General features: G+C 38.9%; 1 protein-coding gene across 1 annotated transcript in view; it reads left to right on the top strand.

The window, feature by feature from the left end:
• The first annotated feature begins 300 nt into the window (after positions 1-300).
• GRM2 (glutamate metabotropic receptor 2) overlaps positions 301-11494 on the top strand; it is a 47835-nt gene continuing 36641 nt past the window's right edge. Inside the window, exon 1 of the mRNA XM_039342634.1 lies at positions 301-1208. Within this exon, the coding sequence (XP_039198568.1) occupies positions 738-1208 (471 nt within the window). The 5' untranslated portion in view covers positions 301-737. The remainder of the gene's footprint in view (positions 1209-11494) is intronic.

Here is an 11494-nt window from a genome sequence, read left to right as displayed (position 1 = left end):
TCATTATGGCCTGAGGAACATATTCCCCATGACTTTGCTTTGAATGCTGAAAAAGGAGATTCTGGCTCACCCGAAGTAAATACGAGCTTCTTTGCCAGAGAGTCTTTAAGACGTTGCTATGAAGTGAGCAGCAGGTCATGCCAATGTTCAAATGATGATACATATGTCATGACACCATTGTGCAACTGATGTTCTTATGATATAATGATGTACCATCTGATGTAGCTATGGAAATCAGGTCATTTGTATCCCCCTTGTTTCTTCTGTTTATTCCCATGTATGGAGTGACTGGTTTAGAGATCCCCTGTAGAAGTAGTAATATTGGTAGCCAGAGGGCTCCTCATAAAAGATCTGGAACAGAAAGAACTTGTCCTAATGCAATTGTTGATCCATACCACCTTCCTCTTCTTCTTTTTCTTTCTTTCCTTCTCTCTCTCTCCTCCTGCAGGTGTTGGGCTTTCATTCTCAAAAGCCTCCAGACAAGAAGAAGCAGCTGGAGCAACAAGCAAGGATGTTTCCATTAAAGCTCCTCTGAGAGTGCCCTCTCCTGGGGAGAGGGATACAATTGATCCCTACAGTTGAATCGAAGGTGCTCTGTTTCCTCCATGCCTGCTTGCACTCTTGCACTCTATGGACTCAGCTGCGCAGAACAAATGAGAAACCATCTAAGACCTTTGTGTTGACCGGATTACGTTAGTGATTCAGAAAGGCCTTTGCTGCCTTTTTGGAGCAACGCAATGATATTCTTGGCTACCCTATGGATTTTGCTGGTTTATCCTATTACATGCAATGCCAATAGTCAGAATCCAAGCTATAATGTGGCAATCAAGAAGGAGATCAGCCTGGAAGGAGACTTAGTTATTGGAGGCCTGTTCCCAGTTCATGAGAAAGGTAGCCCAGCGGAGGATTGTGGCAAAATCAACGAACATCGTGGCATCCAACGCCTTGAGGCTATGCTTTTTGCCCTAGATGAGATCAACAAGAACCACCATATTCTACCAGGCATTACCCTAGGGGCACACATCCTGGATACCTGCTCCAAAGATACCTATGCCCTGGAGCAATCACTGGATTTTGTCCGTGCCTCCCTCACCAGAGTGGATGGCTCTGAGCACATCTGCCCCGATGGGTCGTACGCCATCCACGACGATGTACCTACAGCCATCACAGGTGTCATTGGGGGTTCCTACAGTGATGTCTCAATCCAGGTACAAGGGACAAAAGAGAGAAAGAGAGAGTTTGTGGGGATGTTGGTGCCTAGAACCAAGACACTCTATGTGTGGAATCTTTTTTTTTTTATTGAAAATTTTTAAAATTTTACAGAATAAGAAAAAAAAAAAACCCTCCCCAACCCACCCCAACCCTCCCAGTCCCTCCCTCAACTTTCCCAGAGCTGAATATAGGCTTAATTAAATTTTCTTGAATTCTTAAAAATATATATATATATATAAACCATAGATAAATCTAAATACATTACTTAAACTACTAATAGAATAATTAACAATAATATATATATATATATATATATAAGAGATAAATATTAAAGAAAAAAAAGAGAAAATACCTAAAAAAAAAGAAGAATAAAGAGAAAGAAAGAAGAAAAGAAATATAAGAAAATAAAATAATAATAAAACATATAAAAGAAAAAATAATACAATCTATAAAATATTAAAATTTATATATAAATTATTGATAAACTAAGTAATATTTTTTTATATCCAACTTATGTTGTATAAAATCTATCCATTTTTCCCATACCACAAAAAACTTCTCTTGCGATTGATCCTTTAAAAAAGCCGAAATCTTTGCCATTTCTGCCAGATAAGATACTTTAAAAAACCACTCTTGCAAGGTAGGCAAAGATTCCTTCTTCCAATATTGCCCTACTAACAACCTTGCGGCTGTAATTAAATTTAACACCAATATAACCTCCTTAGTATCACAATCGGTAACAATACCTAGCAAAAACAATTGTGGGGTAAATTTTACCCTCTTTCTAAAAATTCTTTGAATATTCCACCATATCTTAATCCAAAAGGCTTTTATATTTTTACACGACCACCAAATATGGTAATAAGTAGCATCCAAACAACCACATCTCCAACATTTGGGCTGTAAGTCGGGATACATACGAGACATTTTTTGTGGATCAAGGTGCCATCTATAAAACATTTTATAAAAATTCTCCCTTAAGTTCTGGGCTTGTGTAAATTTAACATTTCTCACCCAGATGATTTCCCAGGTATCTAGTAGAACTGGTTCACCAAAATTTTGTGCCCATTTAATCATACATTCTTTGATTAATTCTGGTTCTGAATCCAATTCTACTAGCAACCCATAGATTCTCTTAATATGAGTTCGTCTTTGATCTTTTACTTGTTTAACAAAATTTTCATCTTCTCTAAGCAAGCCCACATTACGATCTATCTTCCATCTGTCCGCTATTTGTCTGTACTGAAACCATGAATATATAATATTTTCTTGTGCTAAATCTTCCAAAGATTTTAACTGCCAAATTTCTATGTGTGGAATCTTGTGAGAAGGTGCTGAGCAATAAAAAGCTCAATGTAAAAGAAGGGAATTGAGATTGGAGAGCTGGGCATGGGTAAAAGCCTTGGACAATTTTTATGTTGATTTTATGGACATGGGAAAACAGGAAAAAAACAATAACACACTATGAGGAGGACATCTTTATTTCGAAATTAGTCTTGGCCTGTACATGATACAGGTACTGAAAAAGCTATCGTTCCCTAGTGTTACTTTACTACAAACTTTTAGCCCTTCCATTCTAGCCAGTTTGGTCAATACTGAGGAATACTGGACATTTAGTACAGCAACATCTAAAGAGCCACAGTTTGCCAATCTCTGGTTTATGGGTTGTTGCAAGGATTGCTGAGACATAATAGATGAACAGCTGTGAAAGTTCCAATTCTTTTATTTCTTGACTGTAATTCATAATCACTACTCAGGAAATAAAACTTTCAATATATCACATGTAATGGGACTCAAAAAGTCAATGTGTATTCATTATTAAATTTGTTTGCCACACATCTCACTGCATAAACCTTGTGAGTTTATGCTGTAAAGATGCTGCATATATATTCTATACATATCCATTTTCAATGACAGGTGCTTATTATCTTACACTTTGACTAAGCGTAAGACTGAGCGAAGTTCTTTCACAAGTCATAATGAGGATAAAATTACAGTAATAACTATTATTTTAAACTTGATATTGCTTTTTGAAAGATTATTGCTTTGCCTTATACATCCATCAAATAAATTCAATTCTTTCCTTCTGGATCAAAAAGGATTCTATAGATGAAATGTTGATCCAAATCATGAGCCCCAGAGCTTCTCCTCCCTCACACTTATTATGGGAAAAGGATTCCAAACCTTTTCTGTACTATCAAAGAAGAGAATAGTGAAGAAAAAAAGAAATATTGAGGGGGGGGGAAGGAGAAATGGAACAGAACTGTTACATGGAGTGGAATTTTAATGTCATGTGTTTGTAACATAAATGATAGGCAGACAGGAGAAGAACACAAACAGACAAAGTAAGAACCCAGAGGTTACACTGTGGAAGAAGAAGAATTGGACATTAGGAAAAATGGAATAAAACTTTGGGGATTTCAGTTGAGGCTTTTTAGCAGTTTTTAAATATACTGGCTATACTCCCTGCAGTGAAAGGAAAGGATAATCATGTTAATTCAAGGAAATGAAGACTGTCTTGAAGGCCAGCCAAATCTTTACCTCTTCTTTTGGGCTCATCCCTTTCCACCAAAGTGCTCTCTGATTTTTAAGCTTGTTAATGTGAAGACCACATCCCATAGCTTTCATATGACAGAGTAATTAGCTGCTGCTATTGAAAAATCCCTATTAATGCTACAATTAATGCAAATAAACATATCATTATCGTGTACAGAGCCACTGCCAAAAAATGGAAACAGAATATTGACTGTCACTATATCATTTACTGAGGGAGGAAGTGTGCTTTGCCAGGGCTTTGCTCTTAGCTTTCTGACTCACTTCCCCAAAGCAGGACATCAGGAAGGCCAGTTCCTTCAAATCAAGCCTGTAACATTCCAAGGTGGACTTTTATTTAGCACAACCTCTGCCTGCGAAGATCTTGTTGAAGCTGCACTAGCAGTAAAGAGCTCTCACCAGCTCAGGTGTTTGTTTTTTCTATTAAGCTTCAGGGCCTCATGCTATGTTTGCCTCAGTCTCAGATTTGGCCTCAATTCCAGTTGCCCAAAAGCCATAAGATTCCTTCAGAGATACCTGGATCCACTGCCATTTCTCCCTTAATTTCAGCAACTCCTGGAGACATTCCAGGACAAACCTCCTTCATTGCCCAGTCTAATGACACTACAATCTAGATAATATGATATTGTTGCCATTATGGAAACTTTGTGGGATGAAACCCATAAATGGAACATACAGCTAGATTGAGTTATTTTTTAAAAAAACAGACCTAATAAAGGAGGAGGTAGAGTTGCGCTATATATAAGAAATAACTATAACTCTACAGAAATACAACAGAGCAATGATGAAAAACATCTTGAATACATTTGGGTCAATATAAAAATGAAAAAAGAATGACATTGCTATAGGAGTATACTACAGGCTAACCAGCCAAACAGAAGAAATAGATGAACTTTTTGCTAAGGTATGCAGAAAGCCCACCACAATAGTAATAGAGGAGTTTAATTACTCTGACATCAACTGGGAGACAAACTCTGCACCTAGTGGAAGATCAAACAGATTCCTGACAAACCTAGCAGAGAACTTTGTCTCCCAAAAGGTAGAGAAGGGAACTAGAGGGTCAGCCATACTGGACTTAATTCTCACTAACAGAGATGAAATGATAAAAGGCATTGATTGAAGTAATAGGAATTTGGGGAGGGAGTGATAATGCAATATTGAAATTCAAAATTATGCAAGGACAAAGTCAAACTGCAGCCTTGAACTTCAAAAGAACTGATTTTTGTTCTGTTAGAATCAGCTTTTGGTGCCTGGAACTTAAAAAAACAAGAGGAAATTATGGCAGGAAAGTTATATTTGGGGGATCAAACAAGTGAGCCCAAAACAAATTCTTATGCTGTTTTTTAATAGACATTTACACATTGGTTTTCCTTCATAAGCATATCTTATGTGCCACAGCAGGAGATCCTACTGGCAGAACAACAAATCCACAGCTGGTGTTGGTCACTGAAATACAGAATTGGGTTGGGCTCTTGGAAACAAAATTTGGGCTGTGCCATCCCAGCTCATACCTGCCCCAGCTCTGTTTTTAATTTAGAAAGAATCACATGACTGCTCAACCATTTCCTCATCCTTCAAACTGGGAAAAGCAAAAGATAACACCCCAACTCTAGATATGTCTCTTCTCTTGGGACTCCATTCTCCATCCTGCCATTTGCCACTCTACAGCCTTTATGTTCTACTCTGATATGTAAGTGAATTTCCAAGACAGAAAAAATAACCCTCTTTTCAAAGGCATCTGGTTCTGGGGTAGAGTGATTTATGTTTAGATATTTTTTTAAAAAAGAAAGCCATGTGATTGAAAAACAAGGAACTATAGACACTCCTAGCCTTCTTTTCTTGTCTGCCTCTTCATTCTCCAGGACCAGACACCCATGCAAGCTAGTCACATAAGAGCCTACTCTATTCCACACCTAGGAAATGAATAAGAGCCAGCTAAGTCCATGCTTGCTTGAGCACAGAGATGGGTGGCATATAAATTTAATAAATAAAAATAAAATGTGGAGTGAAATATTAACCGAAGGCCACGTTACTTTTTGAAAGCACCCCTACTTCACACTACTCTCATGGGGTACTCTTTGTTCCTTAAGACCTCCCAGGAACTGAGAGAGGCTCCTTAACTATCACTAGAGGGGCACTCTCCCAGAGAATAGATAGTAGTCAATACTCTTCCAATGCCCGAAGCAGGATGAAGCATCTCCTTCCCTTGATGACCCCAAAGAATGTGTGCCTGCAGACAGTGAAGTGGTATATTTCAAAGAAAGTTGCTTGCCTAGCTCAACTCTGCTATTCTCAGCATCTGTTTAATCTCCCACTTCTGGGCAGTTTGGAAATTGCAGTCATTTATATAGAGGGGCAAATGTTGTTCCTGATAGCTTCTTCTTAAATGTCCTAGTTGTGTCTGTTTCTTCTCTGCTCAAAAGAGCAAATCTTGCTGACAAACAGCAGCTTGTTCTGGATAAGGAAGGCATAGAAGAAATACATAAAGCTGATGGTCTCTCCCAGGTCTACCCTGCCCTCAGAGCTTTAACTCTGTATCAGTAGACAAAGAATGCATGACAGAATCCAGAATACAAAGCAAAACACAATAGATGGCCATTTTTGTAAAGGAATCTTCTGTAAACCCAACAAACCAAAAGTTGGGTAAACAAAGAAGGGCAAGCAGGGATACAAAGTGAAAGAGCAATAGATGGCAAGATAATTAATGAGCTTATTTAAAGAGTAAGCAGATCAATTAGCTAAGGTGGCTATTCGTCTCCACAGAGCTGTGGTAGCAACACAAAAGACTTTTATTAATAACTCTGGGTTCTTCTTAATAGTTGATCTCCTGTATTTTGTGCCCCTTCAGGCTGGAAAGAGCCTGAGGGCTTTCTGTCTCCAATTCTCTTCACTCAGTCCCCTGGGATTGGCAGAGAAAGCAACAAATTTGAGTCGGCTAAGACACTTTTTGTCCAAAGTAGGCAGTGAATTAACACCTTCCTACATCTCTATTCTGTCTTCTTCAAAGATGTTTCTGCAAAAGCTCTTTAAAAGGAAAAAAAAGTTCAACAACTGGCATGTTTTTGCAAAACTGCATGTATACACATGTGTATAAGTACAATCTATGGTATTTTTTTTCCAGGATGCAGTTAATTTAATAAAGCAGTTAGTCCCTTCAAGCAAGAAGGTACTTTTGTTTCATTCATCTAAGGATACATAAAAGAAGGGATCTCAGTTTTAAAGGAAAAAAGGATTGGCTTCATATATAAATCCTTCCATTCCCCACCAGAACTGAGGAAGCTTCTTGGATGAGAAACAAAATGTCTTCAAGGAAAAAAACAAGTCCATTTGCCTCTTGAAAAAGCACTTTTGGGACAACCATGACCTGGATGACTGAGAATCTCCATAGATGATCCGCTTCATATAATTGTGCAAGAGACCCTGGTAGACAGAGGAGTAGGGGCTGACTAGCAAGTAACAGAAAACAAACACCAGACTCCCCCAAAAGTTAGAGAATCTGTTGAAGTGTATTCCCTCCAACTCCTTGAACATTCAGGGACAAAAGTTGAAAGCCAAAGCAGACCTTTGGAACCCATGCAGACCAAACCAAAAACTCTAAGTAACATTCCAAATAAAAGATCTAACCAAGGAGGACAGCAAGTCTGGCAGCCACAATGATCTGAGGCATGTTCTCCTGCTTTCACACCAACAGCCTCAGTAAGCCTTCCAGGTTAGCTCTGGGCAGATGAGTAGTCTCTGTCCTGTTCTTCCCTTTGAGGAAGGCTTTCTAGCATGAGGAACCACATCTCTTCTCTGCATGGGCAATGAGCTAAATTCCAACCAGACAGTCCAGAAGAATTGGGGAGCTTGCTTATACTTGCCTGATAAATGTCATCCAGCAAATGGATTCCCTGCAAGCTTCTCTTTGCCATCTCCCTACGGCCACACCTTCTTCAGAGCAGCCTTTATGTTCTGCAGGTACAGAATCAGCACATATTATACCCTACTGTTATGGCTTACTCACAAGGAGACTGGTGTTTTCTGTTCACCACAGTAATATTTGTTGTCAATGGCTCTGTATCAATTACAATCTCTAGAAAGACCCCATAGACCATCCTAACTCATTAGGAGAGCACATGGGCAGAATCTTCTGAGTTTGATCTTGATTTCTCTGGTTGCTGCTTGATCTTTTCCTTTGATGTGAAAGACCATTTGACTTGGATTCCAATTGACTCACCTAATTTGAGATACCATAAAACAATTCCTACTTTATTAGAAATGTAGAGTTTCTTTTGTTTAGCCAATGCAGGGATGCCCTATTTCAACTTCTTTACATCACCTCCCAAGAGAAATATTCTGAGAAATGTTCAGTGATAAAGCATGGCATCAGATCTGTCTATGTCCATCTATGTCAGAAACTATATGGTAGTTGTAAGCTAGTTGTCTCTTAATTATTGAAAAAAATGTTCTCCAAGTCTAGTTAAAAAGAATCTAGATGACTTATAAAATTTAAATCAATATTTAAAACATGGCATGACAGAAAAATTAGAATAGAAGTTAATAGCTCAAAACATAATAATAAGACAGCACTGAGCAAACATTAACATCCTAGGCAAATAAACTTCTTGTTAATGCCCAAAATTCATCAGGTTTGTTCCAGATGAGTCAATCGGGGGAAAGATTCAAAAATATGAGATAAAAATAAGGCTATTATATCTGGGCTGCAAAATATAACTGTTAGATAATGGCAAAGAGAAATGGAAAATTTGAACACCTGGGGATCATCCAGATATGTGCAGCCTAAGTGCATTAATGATAATATTTTTAGGAAACTTGAAAAGAAAAACTAGTTGTTCCTTTTCTTTAGGCCTGCAAAACAGATTGTTGATTACTGTGGCTTAAAACTTTTGTGATGTTGATTGCAAGATATGGGATGAGTATATCTACTTTTGACATTTTCTCCTTGATATAGAGATATAGCAATAGGACTTAGACTTATATACCACTTCACGGTGCTTTACAGCCCTCTCTAAGTGGTTTACAGAGTCAGCATATTTCCCCCAACAATCTGAGTCCTCATTTTACCGACCCTCGATAGGATAGAAGGCCGAGTCAGCCTTGAACCGGTGAAACTTGAACTGCCCAACTGCTGGCAATTGGGAATTAACAGGATTAGCCTGCAATATTGCAGAACCCCACTGCAGAAATATACCAAGTTGCTTCTGATCTGCTTCTCAGTATTTTCAGAATGTAAATTAGCCTTTTCTGAGATTCAAGGTTCAGTGAACTCAGCATAACTTAATTGCTGAAATATAGAAACTACAGTAGCGTCAGTACTCGCTTCTCTTTTACCTGCTGATTTTATTAATTATGCTGAGCTGTGGCCCTAACTTTGCTTGTTCATTAAAGGCACCATTAGAGAAAATAAAACATGTAACTTGGACTGCAAGGCATTCAAACCAGTCAGTCCTAGAAGGCCAGTTCCTGAAGTTGAAACTCAAATACTTTGGCCACCTAATGAGAAGGAAGGACTCACTGGAGAAGGGCCTAATGCTGGGAAAGACTGAGGGCAATAGAAGAAGGGGACGACAGAGAATGAGATGGCTGGATGGAATCACTGAAGCAGTAGGTGTGAACTTAAATGGACTCCAGAAGATGGTAGAGGACAGGAGGACCTGGAGGAGCGTTGTCCATGGGGTCGCGATGGGTCGGACACAACTTCGCAATTAACAACAACAAAAACTTATTCCCCATTTCTTCAAGCAGTAAGAAGGTCAAGGATGACTTTTGGGCTTGTGGGGTAGGACAGATAATTGGGGTAGGACAGCAATCTTAAAACACCCAAATGTCCAAACAAGTGGAACGACTACATATACCAGTGATGGTGAATCTTTTAGAGACCGAGTGCCCAAAAACTGGCCCATCCCTGCTCCATTCTCTGCCCCGCCCCCACTCCACTCCACTCTACTCCGCTCCACCCCCACCCCATCCCCTGCCCTGTCTGCCCGCAGGGCCCTCACTGCCTCCAAGGCCCGCTGCAGATCGCCCAGGCAGCCCAGCAGTGCCATGGAGGCCACGCCCTCTGCCTGCACCCCACAGCATCAACTGTGCATGATGGGGCATGAGGGAAGAGTCTTGTCTACGCTGCCTGGCTGCCATGTCCTTGGCTGCGCTGCTCCACGTGGGCCATGCTCAGGGATGACTCTTCTCCGGGGGGCTGCTGGGGGAGGCAAGGCTGGGGCAATGGCACATGTGTCTACAAAGAAGGCTCCAAGTGCCGCCTCTGGCACGCGTGCCATAGGTTCACCACCACTGGCATATACGATACTAAACATTCACTATTTGACTTCTGATTTCAAGGAAGAAGCACCCTGAAAGCAAGAGACTTCTATCTCTGAACTTCCAGTTTTTTGTGTTTGTGTGCTTCCCCATCACCCTGTCTCTTTTAATATAATTTTAATTGAAGATTTTAATTATTGTATTAAAAGCAAATACAACAAAACTCAGAAAGGGAGAGATAGAAAGAATAAAGAGTGCAAGATAAAAGAAAAGATGAAAAAATATTGAAGGAAGTAACTTCACACAATTAGTACAAACAAATTTAGTAAATCTTCACCCCTTTAAGGTTACAAACAGATTATCTCTTCTTTCCATAATGCAGCCTTATCTATATGCAAATCCATAAATCATCAACTTTTCAATTATGGTGTCAGCAAAAAGTTTGTAAAGGGTTGCCCTAGCTTTATAAAAACATGTGTTATTTTATCCTTGATCAAACAAACCATCTTTATATTCTCACCTTTTTCATCTAACAATCTTGATGCTTAATTCGTTCAGTTGTTATAGGAATCTATCTTTCTTTTACTCATTCCAACAACTTCTTTGAAGCTTCATCAAATCTCTTTTGTTAATACCATAAGAAATCATTATTGAAGTCATTCTCTTAGTTTGTCATTTGTATTTTCACTTTAGTTTTCAAAGCTTTAATGACCTTTCTTTTGCGTATCTAGCAAAAAGTCCTTATCTGGATCATTTCTTGGCCATTTGTATCTCTATCTTAGCTACCTTCTTTATTTTGTAATCCACACTTCTTTTATTATTCAGTATTTCTGATTCTAATATTTCTACATCAAGAAGAATTTGTTTTTCTTCTAGCATTCCTTTGTTAATATCTTTTAGACACAATCTATCCATAGAAGCAGGCATTAGTGCTGATATTGTGGCTATTCTGATCCCATTCTTCAAAAATTAAAGTATTTCAAATGTCAAAACATTTTGTATCATTTTGTAAATCCCAACATCAGCTGAGATCAAAAGGTAAATCTGCACTTTTTTTCTTTTCCTGGAACCTTTAGTCCCTTCTGGTATCCAGTTTCTGAAATCATAAAATCTCATATCTTTCTTATTACTTAAGATACACAAAACAATTTAGTTCCCATGAAAGACTCTAGAAAGACTCTGGAAAGAGTACAGAGAAGAGCAACAAAGATAATTAGGGGACTGGAGGCTAAAACATATAAGGAACGGTTGCTGGAATTGGGTATGTCTAGTTTAACGAAGAGAAGGACGAGGGGGGACATAATAGCAATGTTCCAATATCTCAAGGGCTGCCACAAAGAAGAGGGAGCCAAGCTATTCTCCAAAGCACCTGAAGGCAGGACAAGAAGCAACGGATGGAAACTAATCAAAGAGAGAAGAAACCTGGAACTAAGGAGAAACTTCCTGACAGTGAGAACAATTAACCAGTGGA

The sequence above is a fragment of the Crotalus tigris genome, unplaced genomic scaffold, assembly GCF_016545835.1.
Source record: "Crotalus tigris isolate CLP2741 ecotype Arizona unplaced genomic scaffold, ASM1654583v1 scf7180000017800.2534000, whole genome shotgun sequence".
NCBI lineage: Eukaryota > Metazoa > Chordata > Lepidosauria > Squamata > Viperidae > Crotalus > Crotalus tigris.
This window is presented reverse-complemented; position numbering and strand designations above follow the sequence as displayed.